Raw genomic sequence first — 17,039 nt, 5'->3', positions numbered from 1 at the left:
GAAAGGCTCTTACATCAGCCTTCCTTCTGCCCCTTTCTCACTCTCCCTCTCTCTCTTTCTCTCTCTCTCTCTTTCATTCCCAGAAACTCCTTCCGAGGAAGAGGTCAGCGACTTGCAGCACTTGAATACATCAACTCTCAGTAGATGTGGAATATTCCCCGAGACAGATGGTTTCATAAAAAGGAGAGAAGAACTTGCAAGCGTAAGTCAAATCCAAAATTTTCCTATATGTTTCTATTAAGGCCAGAGTCCACGCTGACTTTGAAGGAAGTTTCTGTCCGCTTAGCTCAGTTTAGGGAGTGACATCATGAAGGAAAATACACAGTTTTAAAATAGTACACGTGGAAGGAAAACGTTTACACATTTTATACTTTATGCTACTCACATGTATATTGTAAAGTTAGTCACTGATCATCACAACACCTGTAGAGAAATACATTAATAAAAGTGATATGTACATAAGACACGTGTTTCACTGTAAGGGGTGATGCAATATATTAAATTTGTGTGTACTTCATGTTCTTGTTTATGTGTAAAGGAAAACAAGTTCCATTCACTCTTACTAAGTACTGGCACAGAAACGCACAGATTAATGGCGGTCAGTGAAGTTTCTGTCCGGTGGTCTAAGTTAATTCCATGTTTCAGACATGTAAGTCACAGAGAAAATAACAGGGCTTTTTACAAGGTAAATAAAGGTACTATATATTGTATTAGCAGAACTCTGGTCACAGTAAGGACTGTGTGTGCATTTACCGTTGTGAATCCCAACAGAGTTTTATTATAGAATGATTTGTAGTATCTTCAGCAGAGCCTTGAGTGCATGCCACCTTGCATTTCTGTACACATATAGATAATGTCTGAGACCGATTGTTAAAAGGTTTACTTAAAAGAGATATACTTTTTTTGGGGGGGGGGATCTGCTACCGTGATATATGACAACCTAGCTTAGCGCTGATGGGTTAGCTTGATGCTGCTCATTTTACCCCTCCCTCCCTCCCTTTTAGGTGTGCAGCCCCTTGAGAAGCAATGAAGGTCATAGAGGTGAAACTGATCAGGCACCATGTCTCCTTTATGCTGCTGGCTGTCACTGTAAGATGTCAAGTCAACCCAGGTAGAGATTCATCTTTACTTTTGTACCATTAAGGTGACAGGTAGGTTCATTATCTTGATGAGGGACAATTCGGACGTGGTGGTCATTACAGGGGACTTATCCCTTGGCACTTTAAATGTGATTGATCACTCAGGCAGCTGTGAACTGAGGTCAGCTGTGGTTTTAATTTTCATATATGTGCAATATGTGACAATGCTACATATGCTACTGACTACAAAATACATTCAAGTTTAAGATACTTTTTTTTTTCATACCCCTGGAGGATTAGCATGTTGACAGGATGGAGGGGGGAATCAGGCTTAGGTGGGTGGGCTCAGAATTGAAGAATATAATGTGTTTGTGTTTGTAGGTGTGTGTCTATGAGTGTGTGTTTGTAGGTGGTTTACCTAATGGTCAGAGAGTAAATATCCCCCAGAACAAGCAGACCTTTCACATTTTTGGAAAAAAAAAAAAAGTCAGAAAGTTTGTAGGTGCAGTTGCAGGTAACACACACACTCATTCCCTCACACACAGACCCATTTGACTTCCCCACGTAGAATATTTTCACAGTCAAAGGCTCATTTGTCCGTCTGCTCTCTCAAAGTCCACGTGAGGGATTTCAGTGAAAGTGTGAATAAAACCAAACGTCCCTTAATTAGCAGGTAGCGATGGAAGGGATAAACAGTGACACGCTGGAAGACTGAATTATATTAACACTATGCTGGCTCTTCATGTCAAACTGATCTCTAACACAGAACAATGCAGATGCCTGCCGATTAAAACTCAAAGGTCTCTCTCACGTTTTTCTGGTAGAAATCATAAAACAGATAAAAAAATAAAAAATGAAGAGCGGGCAGCTCTGAGGCCGCTCCCTTCCCATTTTGCTTAGACTGGCACCTACACAGTGATGCCTCTGTTTGGCCTGAGAGGCCTTCCAGGGCTGCAGGAAGAGGACTTGTGTGTTGGGGGGGGGGGGGGGGGGGGAGCCCGGACCACTTAACACTCAACTCCTCAAGTCCTGCACATGCTTTAAAAGAACTAAAAAATGTTAAAAGCATACATCATCAGAATCACGTGTACGAAACATATTCGTACAAAATGTGTACCACTGATGCTTCATGTGTTCATAGAAATGTGTCGCTATCCTCTTGGGATGACCGGTGGACAGATTGAGGATGAGGACATCTCTGCCTCCAGTCACTGGTCTGAGTCCACTGCTGCAAGATTTGGAAGGCATGTTCAGTTATTTTGTTTTTAATTTCTTTTGGGAAAACCACTTGTGTGATATGTAATACATGATCAGAGCGCATGTGAGGTATTCACTTAACGTTTATTGAGTAGAATAGTCTCTGACCTCATTAATAATCTTTGCAAAACGTCTTACTTTCAAACATGGCGGCCATTCATGGTAAAGGCATGGCCTTAGGCATGGTGTGGCCAAAAGTGTGACAAAAGACAAAACATTCACACTCTTGAGTTGTTCATCAGATCACATCATCTTCACCTGCAGATGGATTTGTTTTATTTGTCATAGGCTGCAGAACAAAATCAATCCGCAGAGGAAGATTGTGTGTAATGATCAAAAGCTCCACAACAGTTACTAAATGCACACAGGGAGGAGACTATTACTTAGTTCAAGGTAAGGCTGAAGGAATATTTGGACATTTTGTGAAAGGCACTAATTCTCTTTCTTGGTGGGAAGTAAATGGATTATATACCAGTCTTATTTTTCTGTGGTAAACAACCCCCCTAATGCCAGCAGACAGTTAGCCTAGCTTAGTTTGAAGCTCAGCATACAATGTGTGAAAGTTTTATGAAGAAGCTATATGCTGAATAATTGAAGGACCTTCGTGTTGTGGCAGTGTAGAGCAGCTGAAGGTCTCCACATGTAAACATGAGTTCATTAACATAGTAAATGCATGCTGTTCACTAAATAAATTCCCTGACTTTGAGCTTTATTTAAATTTCCTCACCTTGCAAGCTCTTCCTCTCTTATTCATTTCTTTACTCTTCTTATGTCTTATCTTCTCCCCTTCTCATCCTCTTTGTATTTGAACACCCACAATGCCTCCTCTCTTATTTCTTGCTCTTCCTCAGACTTGACTTTGACAACGGGGACGGCGACGGTGCCTGGTGTCCTGACATCATGTCAGAGCCGGACGGCCTCAAGGAGTATCTCCAGGTGGACCTGCGTTCACTGCACTTTATCACGCTGGTGGGCACCCAAGGTCGCCACGCCGACGGAATGGGTAATGAGTTCGCCCAGCGATACAGGATCAAGTACAGCCGGGACGGCAACACCTGGGTGGGATGGCACGATAGGAAGGGAAGGCAGGTGAGCATGTCTGAGATATGAGTGTGTATCTTTGTCTCATCTGCAGATGTGCCACACTGTTCATGTCTAACTCAATTTAGGCCTATGTAGAATTCTGAAATGGAAGTTAATATCTTAACTGAGCTGACCTTACTACAGACTTTGACTTTGAGTCTGTGTATTTTAAAGAGATAATGAGTATTGTGTCTCAACAAATACCAGGTAAATGTTTCATTTTTATTATATTCCATTAATGATTAGACTTAACAGACTTAAATAATGAAAGACAATTAAGAGATTTGCATTAAACTGGCTTTGTTGCTATTTTCTGCTCTTTTTCTTCTTGAACTTTATACTCAATTACAGTTTTTACCTACTAGTGACTTTTCAGACAGAATTTAAAACATAAGATATATATAAGCTTCTGAAATATGATGTTTTGTTACATATAACAACATATAAAATGACTGTAGTTAAAATGTGCCACTAATCAACCAGCTATAGCAGAAAAATAAAAGTTTCAAACTAACAAAAAAAACATCAGTGCTGAATTCTCTGAATTTGTCTGTTTCCTTCAGTTTTAACACTTTAGTGCAAGTTTAGATTCATATTATTTTACATTTCCATTATAAGACTGTAGTTCAACATTTTTATTTCACTGTACTCCTACTTTAAAATGGATTTGAGTACTTCTTTCACTGTTGTTGATAGTTGGGAACCAGAAGAAATGTGGTTTGACTTGACAGCAGATGTTTAGTACATGGGAAATGTTTCCTTAAATTAAATTAGTCAGATTTCAGTTGATTGTCAAATATTTATGCTGCTGGAAAGCGACACACAGCATAGTTTGTCTTCCAGCAACCACATAGAGTTTTTGTTTGACTAGTCAAAGCACTAACACCATGAATATTTACGTGGTTTGGTTTTCATCCGTGACACATTTCACTCAGTCTAAATTTTGTCATCCGCCTCTCCTCTCTCCAGGTCATCGAGGGCAACAGGAACGCTTACGATGTAGTCCTGAAGGATCTGGAGCCTCCCATCATAGCTCGTTTTGTCCGCTTTATGCCTGTGACAGACCACTCCATGATCGTGTGTATGAGAGTGGAGCTCTACGGCTGTGTATGGCTGGGTTAGTCACAACTCTCCATTGTACAGACTGTAACGCCGTCAGCCGGTTCCACTTGTGACACCATGTTTTAATCTGGTTTTGTTCATAGTATCCTATAAACACGCTGTAAGTAAATGAATCATAGCTGTTTGTTTTAACCTGCCCATTTCAGACGGCCTGATGTCTTATAGTATTCCAGACGGACATCAGATGATCTACAGAGGCCTGGATGTCTTCTTCAATGACTCTGTTTATGATGGAGCTTCAGCTGAAAGGTCTGGTAGCCACTTGTTTAAGGATCTAAAAAAAAAGAAAAAAAAGAAATATATTTCTTGTTCTAATCTAAATCGATTTCTACCTTCAGTTCATCCGTGCATCCTTTCACCAAACTGACAAAGGGCCTCGGCCAGCTGACAGACGGCACCTGGGGTCTGGACGATTTCCTCCACAGCCACATCTACGGCATGTGGCCTGGATACGACTATGTGGGCTGGAACAACAGGAGCTTCCCCAGAGGTTACGTGGAGCTGATTTTTGACTTTGACCACGTCCGAAACTTCACTTCCATGAAGGTAAGAAGTTGGCGTAGGAAAAAAACGTTGGCAGTATTTCAGTGAACAGCTTAAGGTGGAATATATTTAAAACTGCTGAGCTGACACTCTGCTGAATGGAGCTGTGCTGGCCAAAGACCCGTCTTCCGTAGCTGCTGCAAGCTTTATTGGGAGATAAAATGTAAAATAATCTAGTTGTAAAGTCAAATTAATGTTTGATCACTGCGCCTGCCTCATCTTCCTCTTCAGGGTCCGACTGTTTTGAGCACTTTTTTATCTGAGAACTGAAACATAATAACTCACTATTTGCTAGAAACATGATGTAGTTCTTTAATTGTGCTTTCCTATCCTTTCAAACCCTACGTCCACCCCTGCAGGTTCATTGCAACAACATGTTCAGCCGAGGAGTGAGGATGTTCAGACAGGTCACCTGTTATTTCCGGTCAGAATCAGAGTGGGAGGCCGACCCAGTGACATTCAGGCCAACCGTTGACCGCGTGAGCCAAAACGCCCGCTTTATCACAGTGCCCCTCGGGGACCACACAGCCAGTGCCATCAAATGCCGTTTCCACTTCAGTGACCTTTGGATGCTGTTCAGCGAGGTGGCCTTCCAGTCAGGTAGAAAAAAAGATGGTGATGTCTCATTAGAAACTAAATGTCTGCTGTATTATAAAGCCCTCCTGACTGACAATATATCTTGAGCCTTGTTTTTCCTCCTCTTTGAATTTCACTCACAGGCTCAGCAGTATACAACACATCACTGACTCCTCGCAAACCTGGGCACCCTACAAACATAGTGCCAGGTTAGCCGTCAAACCTCTTCTGATATTTTGTCATTTACTGCTGTGATTGTGGGACTTAATAGGCAGATGGTGGGGGAAAAAAACATAATGATATGCGGTTGCTGGAAAATGATGTGCAGGATTGTTATTTTCATCAAAACACAGATATACTGAAAAAAACTTGAGCAGTGATTTGTACATGGGAATCATGATTTTGTGAAGTTTAGAGCAGGTTAGTGCCGAGTTTTCAGTTGAAATGTTTTCTGGTTAAACACTGCCCCCTGCTGAGATGATCAGAAATTACTTATTCCCATAAATATCAGGCTTCCTCTTGTAGCTCCAATGAAACATAAAGTGGACTATGACAGGCGACATTAAATCCTCTCAACTCGCAACTCTCATCTGGTTTGTTAGGCGATGATCCTACCCATAAAGTGGATGACAGCAACACCCGGATCCTGATTGGCTGCTTAGTGGCTATTATAGCCATCCTATTGACCATCATAGTCATCATCCTGTGGCGGCAGGTCTGGCAAAAGATGCTTGAGAAGGTGAGAGGACCGTTTTATTGTACTCACATTCTTGTCTAACCAAAAGAGGCCACTGAACCCCAGTTGGGTACATATGCAGAACAAAAGACAGCATACAAAGTTTGTTTGTAGCTTGACTTAAAAATAACACATATATGGAAATGGGCTAAAGAAATGACAGGGGTACTTACATGAGGTGCAATAGACCGTATGTTCTGTGAAAGATAAATGATTAAAAGGGGGATCAAGGAAATCTAATTTTGATTTGATTGTTTTTAGACGATGAGTTTTATGAGTCAAGGGCATGGGAAACTCGTACTGAAAAAGTAAAAAGGTCTTTTAGGTGTGATGATCTGGAGGTAATGTGGAACATTTCTGGAAACAACCATTAAACGCCCTGTCACACGTAAACAACAACACGTCAGGTTTTATTTTCACACTCAGTTGTTTGAGGATATTGAAAATACCTCACATGTGAATAATTGCTGCATTTTAGGAGTTCCCCATTTTCTCTGTCTCAGTATCTTCTTAAATCCACCTGTGACACACACTGTGTTCACAGCAGATTCCAATTACTGCTCTCACACGTCCTTCAGGCGTCGCGCCGCATGCTGGACGACGAGCTCACAGCTCACCTCGCTGCCCAGACCCAGGCCTTCTCCTTCCACCACTCATCTCTGTGCAGCGAGGGAGGCTCGACCTCCAACTCCACCTATGAGAGGATCTTCCCCCTCTGCGCTGACTACCAGGAGCCTTCACGCCTCATCCGGAAGCTGCCAGAGTTTGCTCAGTCCTCTGAACACCTTGGTAAGTTGGCAAAAGAGAAAAAAAAAAAGAAAAAAGATCTAAATATCTGTTGATAGCTGAGTTCGACTAAAGCTACAAATACTGCGTTTCTCTTCCACATCAGAACTGAGTACCTCCTGCAGAGCCCTTGCAGCCAGTGCTTCAGACGGTGCGCCCCACTATGCGGAGGCAGATATCATCAGTCTGCAGGAGTCGTCAGACAGCAGCACCCACTCCATCACAGCTGTCAGCATGAATCTCTTTTCTGGCACCGATTCATCCATGAGAGAGTTCCCCAGACAGAAGCTCACCTTCAAGGAGAAGCTGGGAGAGGGCCAGTTTGGAGAAGTATATTCACTCACTTGCAACATTTTTTTGTCTTTGCTGTCATTGTTCTGGTGTAGCTCGTTTATAAAATTCAATGACAGAGCCTGCTGTGTGGTTAAAGCACCAGACTGTGAAATGCAGTGTCTATACATACTGACAAACAGGCAACATCTAATGCTATTAAACTGAGCTAAACAGATGGTTCCAAGTGGTGCCAAGTGGATGATGTACTGACAGAGTGCTTTTTGAAACAGGTGCACTTGTGTGAGGCAGAGGGCATGCAGGACTTTCTGGATGAGGACTTGTCTATAGAAGGAAACAATGAGTCACCTCTGCTTGTTGCAGTTAAAACACTGAGGGAAGATGCAAACAAGAATGCCAGGTAAAAGTAGTACGCAGATGCACTCTATTCATTCTGTTGACGCCGTCTTCAATCAAGCAGTAAATTAAAATTATTTGCAGGAATGACTTCTTGAAGGAGATCCGAATCATGTCCCGTCTGAGGGACCCCAACATTGTCCGTCTGCTGGCGGTGTGCGTGGACACAGACCCTCTGTGCATGATCACTGAGTACATGGAAAACGGAGACCTGAACCAGTTCCTGTGCAGCCTCAGACTAAAAGAGGCTGCAGATGAAGACAAGACAGAAGAAGAGGAGGAGAAAGAGGGGAAGAGTATGGTCAGGTAGGCTTCTATCAGGGAAATAGCGACTAGCAAACACAACGGTAGAAACAACACGCTTAGAATCTGTGCTTTCTGTCCCCTGTGACCTTAGTTACGTTAAGCTGATTGGCATGGCGGTGCAGATTGCATCTGGTATGAAGTACTTGTCCTCGCTCAACTTCGTACACCGTGATCTGGCAACTCGTAACTGCCTGGTGGGTAAGAACTACACCATCAAGATCGCTGATTTTGGCATGAGTCGGAACCTGTACAGAGGGGACTACTACCGGATCCAGGGCAGAGCTGTCCTGCCCATTCGCTGGATGTCATGGGAGAGCATCCTGCTTGTGAGTTATTATGATTATCTCCCTGTTTATTTTGAGAAAAGGGCTGTAAATTATAGAGCTCTGACATGGGCTTCAGGTCATTGTTAATTACAGGTTATGTGTATTAGACGTATAGATGAAAATGTTTAATAGGAAAACGGGAGCAGATTTTTCATTGTAATTTTACTAAAAGTGAAAAACTACAGATGAACAGAATTACTACTGTATAAACTGTAAGTCCACAAGCTTTGACTTCTGAATCCTAGCTATAATTATTACATGTCTACAAACCAGCATTCCAGATAAGCCCATGCAGGCTTTGGGTTCAATTTGTTTGTTGTCCATCCTCTCAGGGTAAGTTCACCATGGCTAGTGACGTGTGGGCGTTCGGCGTGACTCTGTGGGAAATCCTGACTCTGTGTAAGGAGCAGCCCTACTCCCAGCTCTCTGACGAGCAGGTCATTGAAAACACAGGCGAGTTCTTCAGGGACCAAGGCAAGCAGGTGAGCATCAGAGGCAACACAGTGTGTCACATATTTCTACTGTATTTGATATGTTATAGATTCGCTTTTATGTTTTCCGAAGTGTTTTAAGAATTAATTATTGTTATTTTTACCTTGCGCTTCCAGGTGTACCTTCCCAAGCCTCCCTGTTGTCCTGATGGAGTCTACAGTGATCTCATGCTTAGCTGCTGGCGGAGAAACGCCAAGCAGAGACCGAGCTTTCAGGAGATACACACTCAGCTGATGGAGAGCCTGGCATAGCAGATATGATATATAAATTCACACTGCTGTGCAATGTCTCGCTGGCTCCCTTTAGTGTGAATCCATTTGGAATTAATTGGAGACAATCCATCAAGCGTCAACCTTTTTGTCCATGCTTGCTTGCCACAGTGGTGCTGTAAATAATGGAAGATGAGCGTATACACTTGAACAGAGCCTTATATTGTAGATATTATGCAAGTTAGCATTTCACATAGTGTATTTATTAATTTCTCTTTATTTCTTATGCTATGTCTATTTATAGAGTATCCCACGTTAATCATAGGTAACACAATTGTTAATACTTTTTACCTTTTTTCTATACATGTAATTCTATTGCACATTTATTATAGAATGTCTGCACTATAACTAACGTTTCTAATTTTGCTATATTTCAACATGATGATGATGATGATGATGATGATGAAGAATGTGTTTTACTATGCATTTGTGTTTTATGTTCCTTTGCATAATTAGACTTGCTGTACATACTGTAGTATAAAAGAAAATAGTGGGGTTTAATGTCTGTCACACCAAAGATTCCTGTTATTAAAGAAAAGTTAATATTTCATTCCTTACTCACATGTAACAGTCCTTCATGGTAATGTTCAGTTTATGTTGAAACAGCACCAGAAGTGTAGTGGTTCAGCTGTATGACCATTTTGGGTGACGTGGTTTGTGGTGCTGTTAAACTGGATTGAATTAAGCGCACTGACTAAAATGAGGCTGTCAAAATAATAGAAACAATATGATTCAATAGTACTAGAAACCACAGCCTTCAAAATGAAAACAGCTGAATCAAGAGCGCTCTCATTTACTAGTTCCTAATGCTTAATATTGTATCATAACCTTCATGGTGCTGAGATTTAGCGCAAGACTTCTATATTACAATGCATTACTTTTCACTAGTGTCCCTAATGAACTATAAAGTCTACACGGATCAGGCATAACATTATGACCATCCTCATAATATTGGGTAGATTGTGACTCATCAGAGAATGGACATGGACCTTCTGAGGGTGTCCTGTGGTGTCTGGCAACAGAATGTTGTTAGTGGGGGCCTTTGGGTCCTATGGGTTGAGGGGAGGGGCCTCTGTGGATCATCCCACAGATACTTGATCAGTTTGAGATCTAGTGAATTGGGAGGCCAGGTCAACACCTTGTACTGCTTTTCATGTTTTTTGAGTTGTTCTTAAACCATTTTTGTGTGTGTGTGTCTGTGTCAGGCTGCATCCTGCTGAGGATGGCTGCTGCCATCAAGGAGTGTCACTGCTATGGGGTGGGGGTGCCTGGTCTGGTCTAGGTGGGTGGTGCATGTCTAAGTAACATCCACATGAATGCCAGGTCCCAAGGTTTCCCGGCAGAACATTGGATTGTCACAAGATGGTCAATGTTATTTACTTCTCCTGTTAGTACGTTGTGGCTGAGCAGTGTATCTACATGCAATAAAAACTAGCGCTCTGTTACCGATTTGGTCCTCCTCGCTCTCCGTAGTGGGAGCTGATTGGTCAGCTGCTTGTTGTCGTCCAATCACACCACGCAGCTGCTCGTGCATATAGGCTGAGTGTTGTCACCGGAATCGGACGATGGGCTGAACGTCCTGCGAAAAAAGGACTGAGAGTTGCTTCAGACTTTGTTCTGGTCTCATTTTCTCCTACAGTCGCTGCTAACTCCGGTGAGACATGGAGAGAGTTGTTATTGTAACCGGCGCGAACAGGTGAGTCCACTGTATGAGCTTATATATATATTGCTACATAGCAACACCGGTAATTAGATGAGAAACACAAGTAAACAGTGTTTACCTAGCCTACTTTTGTTTCTCTGATAAACTGCCCGTAACGCTAGCGGTAATAATGTTTAGTACTTCTATTAATTATTATTATTATTATTATTATTAATGTTATATCTGCGTCAAACATGCAAACCAAAAATACAGGAATAAATGGCATTACAAATATTATTTGTAGTTAAATTACGATATGTGCAGACTGTGCTATGCTTCAGGAAGACAGTAATCAAAGTGTTTAACTCACCTGCTCATTCAAGTGTTTTTCTTTTACTGTTTTTTGCATTGTATAATAAAACTGAAGATCAAAACTATGTAATGTCACATGTGAAACTGTGTCGTAAGCAATTAAAAAGTTCTCCAAAGTGTACTCACATATTCAAAGCATGGGAGAGCTGTTGTCAAATCAGGCATCTCCATGGGTTAAGGACACTAAACAGTGTTTAGGTTAGAATACAAGGCCTAGTCGGTTTCTTCAACAAGTTTTGAGTCCTGAATTTAAACCTTGACCCCAAACTTAACCAGGTTTCAAATTATACCTTCTCTTTGGGAGAGATCCCCTGCTCCCAGTCTTGGTGCTAAGCTAGTCTCACAGCTCCATTCACATAAGAATGACAATACATACCAACTGTACAGTATATGCACCATATCATACATATTTACAACATTTATAACAAGTCAACTTAATTTAGGACACAAATTACCATCTTCATTAATAGTACATGACTGAAACGACTAACAAACACAAACGTTTCCAGTCTGCCTTCTTTCTTTCTTCTCCACTATTGTTAATCTCTCTCTCTGTCTACAGCGGCATCGGCCTGGCCTTGTGTGAACGGCTGCTCAGTAAGGACCGCCAGCTCCGACTGTGTCTGGCCTGCAGGAACATGCAGCGGGCCGAGGCCGCCCGCTCTGCCCTCCTAACCTCCCATAGTGACGCCCATGTGGATTTGTTGCACCTCGACGTGGGCTCTGTGCAGTCAGTGCTCAATGCTGCTAAGGAGGTCAAGGCCCGGTGAGAGACCTTTGACACAGTTGATTGTTCTCTTTACTGTGTGGTTTCATCACACTGTCTATCCAACTAAAATAGTTCAATCTGTAATACACATTTGTGTGTTTCCACAGGTACAGCAGAATTGACTTTCTGTATCTAAATGCAGGAATTATGCCCAATCCACAAGTGAGCGTCACTGCTTTTTTCAAGGGTCTGTTTTCCAGGTAAAATTCTAAAGTTAGTTTCACTTCGTTTTGATGTATTTGATATTGGCTTGGAGCTGAATTGAGCTGTTTCAGAGTGCATCTTGTCTTTAACTGTCCCGGCTGTTATATAATAGTGCACTTTCCGCACTGCAGGAATGTCATCAACATGTTTGCGACAGCAGAGGGTCTCTTGACTCAACAGGATCGCCTCAACTCAGATGGCCTACAGGAAGTGTTTGCTACTAACCTCTTTGGTCATTTCCTTCTGGTACATACACACACTTCACACATATTTGGATTTATACGTAAAAAATGATTCCTTAATTCAGCATAATTTAGCTCTCAGAGTTATACTGAATTCTCCTGAATTTGGAGATTGTTAATGATGACCTTCAAGGTGTCACTGATTCTAAAGGGGGTGCAATATACAATATTAAGAACTAAGGAACCAGGGACCATCTGATTATCTCAGTATTTTCTTTATTGCCATGTTTCCCATTAAAACTAAAAGAAATGTGTTGTGCCCAATCACACATTTTTTGTAAAGAATTCTGCCATGGCACTGTATGTAAACTAGCACAACTTATTAATAGAACAAGGATGCCGATAGAGTGAGCAACTTCACAAAGCACAGTAAATGTTTTCCCAGCATCTATGAATGTTGTATTATAACCCCTTTCCTGCTGAAGTCAGTGTTATCTGTGTATATGCCCACCTGTGTCATGCGTAGTTGTCCGTTGGACCTCATATTTACGTCTCTCTGTTCAGATCAGGGAGCTGGAGCCTCTGCTGTGTCAGCCAGCTCACACATCCAGCCTAGTGTGGACCTCCTCAAGTAACGCCCGTCGCTCTGCCTTCAGCATCGAGGACATTCAGCACAGAAATGGAACAGAGCCCTACAGCTCCTCCAAATACGCTTCAGACATGCTCAGCCTGGCGCTCAACAGACACAAGAACGGACAGGTTTGTCTGTCACACCCTGCAGAGAGCGCTGGTACACTGATAACTATCACTCGATTATCATGTTATTCTTTGTGCAGGGGTTGTTCTCCTCTGTAATATGTCCAGGTCTGGTGATGACTAATCTGACCTATGGTATCCTCCCCTCATTCTTCTGGACTCTTATCATGCCCATCATGTGGTTGGTGAGTGGTGATTTATTCATATTATTAATGTTTTGCTTTGTTTTCAGTCGTGGTTAACTGTCTCACATTCTTGTATTTTCTCATCTTCCAAAACAGATTAGGATTTTCACCAACACTTTCACACTGACACCATACAATGGAGCTGAGGCACTGGTATGTTGTCAGCCAGTGCTGTTATTTTCCTTATGAAAAACCCTAAAATTATCCTCATACAGTATGTCTACCATCACTGCACTGTAAACATATATTCTTGCTCTGGTCTTTATGTTATCAGCACTGGCTGTTTCTTCAAAAGCCAGAGTCTCTGGATCCAAGAGCAAAGTATCACAGTTTAACATCAGGACTTGGAACCAACTACACTCAGCCTCGACAAGTGAGTAACTACAGAGCGTTAAGCCTTTTTCAGACTTCCAGCTTAAGTCTTTTTTTTGGCATATACAGCTTGGATGGCAAAGAAATCAGATATATGCCATTTTCAACCCACATTTGGACGTGGTTCCCAATCAGATTTCACACACAAAACGCACACAAAATCCAGAATGATGGAAATGCTAAGAGGAATACATGCTGCTACAAGCAAAAGCATATGAACAAACACCAAAACACATTATCTGCTGGAAGAAACCTACCAGAACAATGTAGAGTCAGCAGTGTAGCTCACACTGTAGTTACTGGTGCCTGTGTTGTTACCACAGCAACCCACACTGATAGATTGGTGATGTCTGGACACACAAATGTGATCGAATCACTTGCAAATAACAGTGCAGACAATTTGATTGGCAAATCTGATTTGCTTGCTGTTTGACCTTCAACAGTGATTCTCCCCAAGTCTTTATAGAGTGCCTAGAAGGAAAACATGGAAAGCTTTTAAACTGGAGAGATGATATTTCTGTGTTGCTTAAGATGCTTTATTTTTAATCCAGACTTCCCGTGTGTCTGTGTGTTTCAGATGGACATTGATGATGAAATGTCCGATGCCCTCTTTTCGAAACTTCTCGAACTTGAGAAAGTGGTCAGAAGGAAACTGAGTGAGAGAAATGCTGATAACGAAGCTCAAAACAAGCACCTCGGCCAGACAGAGTAGAAGAGAGTCTCCGGTAATGGAAGGTTTTCCTCTCTCAAAGTGGACCAGGTTCAGTGTGAACCATTACCCCAGCTCTTATTCACTCTTTCATATTCTACCCACTTTGGACCATTGACTGATATGTGTTTCACAGAGAATGAATCAACCATTCATCTTCTGCCTTAGTCAAAGATTTATGAAAGAGATCGTGTTGGCTACGGGAAGTGCGGTTACTTCTGAGGTGACCATTTTTAACCAGTTGGTAATCATATTAGAAATAGCAACATGTTTTATTTGTCCCAGATTCAGTATTGTTGATACAATGATCTTTAATTGAACTTTAATTAAACTTCTGCTGCTTTTGTACACTGAATGTAATGTTTTTATCTGCCTTTTACCAAGAGGACAATAATTCCTTCCTTTATTTTTGTAATTCATTTATATTAACCTTGCAGTACATCATTTCTGTCTCCCCCTTCTGGTAGTGAGAGTAATTACATAAACACGGTGTACAAGCATATGCCTGCAAATGAACTGCAACCCAGAAATAGAAATAGTGTCTCCTGAGCTGATCACATATTTTGACACACTGTGTAGTAGGGGGACATCAAGCTTACATGAGATCAACAACCAGCTGAAGTCTCTGTGTTGCTGCTTCAGCAGTGTGAAGTGGATCCGACCTCCTGCTGTGTTTTCATCTGATCGCTGCATCGTGTTTCCTGGCCCACACAGTTAATTAGCTGTTGGTTCATGGTCTGGTTTCTTTAAGCCGTGGGCTGACCAGCGGCTGTCTGTGATCAGGGGATCATGTCACCACAGCACATACATTATAGATGGTTTGTCTAGTTTAAACAAATGAAGAAGCTGCTGAGGTTTCTAGTAGGGTTAGCAAAGTCTCAACAAATAAATCCGGTGTCGGGGATGAAGTATGAAACAATATAGTCGTCCTTTCACTCTTATGTACAAGCTTTGTTATAGTGTTATGGTTTTATTGGTTTAGAACAACATCATAAACTGCTTATCATGAGTTGATCCTGCTTGTTAATAATGTGTGTATTTGGTTTAGACTTCTTCTCCTACCAAGAAATAAAAATCCGGAACTTATGCAAATCATTTTCTTTTCAAAGATGTGAAATCAAATTCAGTTGAAGTTGCATATTGAAGAAGTTGCACCTTAAACCAACACTGAATCCAAACTAGGCCACGGTCATAAAACCCTACTCATCCTTAAACACAGATAAACACTCCCTATCCCGCAGATGAATGTGAAGGTTAAACGTCCCAGTGAAGCAACAATAAGTAACCCAGTGTTGTCTGAGGGAGGGCTACTTCAAGAAAACCATGCGGTATCATGTGTTATCATATGCTCGCTCAGCACACGGGATAGTAGCAGCAAGTAGTGCTACTGAATCCACTCCTCTGTGTCTGACACACTAGACACCTTAAACTGTGCTGTAAAGATCTCAGAAATAGGGACACGGATGTTATAAAAGCTGTCTTCAGTGTTCTGATTATTAACTTACTGGTGGTGTTAAGTTGTCTTTACTCTGTTATACTTACATGTGTGCAAACCTGCCATGGGCTCATGAAGTTCAGTGGAAAGAAAAACTATCCTACCTGCTGTATGTTTAATTTTAATAGCACAAATGTTATTCATAGTCTTAAGAAGCCCAGTTAAAGCCATCTTTATACAAGCAAACCTCCAGGGCTTTTTTTAATTAAATGGTTGCATGCCACCTTAATATTTAATTTTGAGCGCAGTGTTTTCTTTCCAGTGTTTTTGTTTTCTATTGAGATTTGTCAGGCACTGCATGTTACTGTTACAGTTGTTTCTCAGCATGCCAATCATGGTCCTTACTGCAGAAATGTCTGCTTTTCTTACTGTACATCTATATATAGTTCAACACAATCAACTCAATATTATGAGGTGCAAATCACAGATGCGCGCTCAATGTGTTATTGGATTGTTATTCGCAACTGTCTCCAGGTAGAGCTTACTGGGGTACCTACCAGTGTTTGACATTATAGAGTCTGCTTGGACTTCTTTAGGCTAAACATGGAATATGATGCATATGCTGCAGATTGAACTACCCAACAGTATATAAAGTAGCTAAAATTAACTCGAATACAAACATCTGCAGCAGTAAAATGCAACACACACATTAAATCAGCAGTGATAATAAAGCATAATGTGAAACAGAAATGGTGATCCTAGAATATGAAAGACCCTGTCAGGAAACATCATCATGAACATTAAGTAACATATTGCTGACATACCTGGAGTGGAGTGTATTCACAGTATACTGAATACTTTGTTAAAGAATCTGAATACTTCACTGCTTTTATTTGATCTGAAATCTCCATGTTTGCCTATTTGTGCACATCTGTTTCTTTTTCTATAAATAACATAGGCTATTTTTAACAAAGCAGACTCTGCAGCCATAAACTCACCAGTCTCATGTTCTGACGACTGAAAGCTTCCCTTTCATGTTCCATCCCCTCAGAGATGTAAACCCGGATTACTGATGGAGGACATGAAAGCACGTCCTTACATAATGTAAATAAAAACATTGCAGCCACCTCGTGCTCAGATTGGTGCGCGCT

General features: G+C 41.5%; 2 protein-coding genes across 3 annotated transcripts; both read left to right on the top strand.

Annotated features, from left to right (window-relative positions):
* Positions 1-68: 68 nt before the first annotated feature.
* On the top strand, positions 69-9,813 carry LOC311490061 (discoidin domain-containing receptor 2-like). Its single transcript, XM_084547402.1, has 17 exons — positions 69-202; positions 1,005-1,111; positions 2,221-2,323; positions 3,188-3,425; positions 4,389-4,536; positions 4,688-4,790; positions 4,880-5,087; positions 5,444-5,684; positions 5,804-5,869; positions 6,263-6,399; positions 6,975-7,185; positions 7,289-7,512; positions 7,746-7,873; positions 7,954-8,175; positions 8,267-8,501; positions 8,834-8,983; positions 9,110-9,813. Exons 2-17 carry the CDS (start codon positions 1,027-1,029, stop codon positions 9,242-9,244), a joined length of 2,634 nt encoding a protein of 877 aa, XP_084403528.1. The 5' UTR covers positions 69-202; positions 1,005-1,026; the 3' UTR covers positions 9,245-9,813.
* A 998-nt stretch (positions 9,814-10,811) lies between these two features.
* On the top strand, positions 10,812-16,955 carry LOC311489787 (3-keto-steroid reductase/17-beta-hydroxysteroid dehydrogenase 7-like). Of its 2 annotated transcripts, XM_084547054.1 has the most exons (9): positions 10,812-10,958; positions 11,839-12,042; positions 12,153-12,245; positions 12,381-12,495; positions 12,996-13,190; positions 13,268-13,372; positions 13,469-13,525; positions 13,647-13,745; positions 14,322-16,955. In XM_084547054.1, the coding sequence occupies exons 1-9, from the start codon at positions 10,924-10,926 to the stop codon at positions 14,454-14,456; spliced, it is 1,038 nt and encodes a 345-aa protein (XP_084403180.1). In that variant the 5' UTR covers positions 10,812-10,923; the 3' UTR covers positions 14,457-16,955. The 2 variants fall into 2 exon arrangements, with proteins under 2 accessions (XP_084403180.1, XP_084403179.1); XM_084547053.1 differs by lacking the exon at positions 10,812-10,958 and having other exon boundaries at positions 10,982-12,042.
* Positions 16,956-17,039: the final 84 nt, after the last annotated feature.

Source organism: Chelon labrosus, assembly GCF_963514085.1.
Source record: "Chelon labrosus genome assembly, chromosome: 6".
NCBI classification, from domain to species: domain Eukaryota; kingdom Metazoa; phylum Chordata; class Actinopteri; order Mugiliformes; family Mugilidae; genus Chelon; species Chelon labrosus.
Note: the sequence above shows the minus strand (reverse complement) of the source record. Positions and strands in the feature narration are given on the sequence as shown.

Coding starts and splice junctions, on each gene's coding strand:
- LOC311490061 (XM_084547402.1), top strand. CDS start 1,027: ATGAAGGTCATAGAGGTGAAACTGATCAGGCACCATGTCTCCTTTATG. Junction 4,537..4,687: donor CTACGGCTGTGTATGGCTGG/GTTAGTCACAAC, acceptor TGCCCATTTCAG/ACGGCCTGATGTCTTATAGT. Junction 7,186..7,288: donor TCAGTCCTCTGAACACCTTG/GTAAGTTGGCAA, acceptor CTTCCACATCAG/AACTGAGTACCTCCTGCAGA.
- LOC311489787 (XM_084547053.1), top strand. CDS start 11,750: ATGACTGAAACGACTAACAAACACAAACGTTTCCAGTCTGCCTTCTTT. Junction 13,526..13,646: donor ACAATGGAGCTGAGGCACTG/GTATGTTGTCAG, acceptor TTATGTTATCAG/CACTGGCTGTTTCTTCAAAA. Junction 13,746..14,321: donor ACTACACTCAGCCTCGACAA/GTGAGTAACTAC, acceptor TGTGTGTTTCAG/ATGGACATTGATGATGAAAT.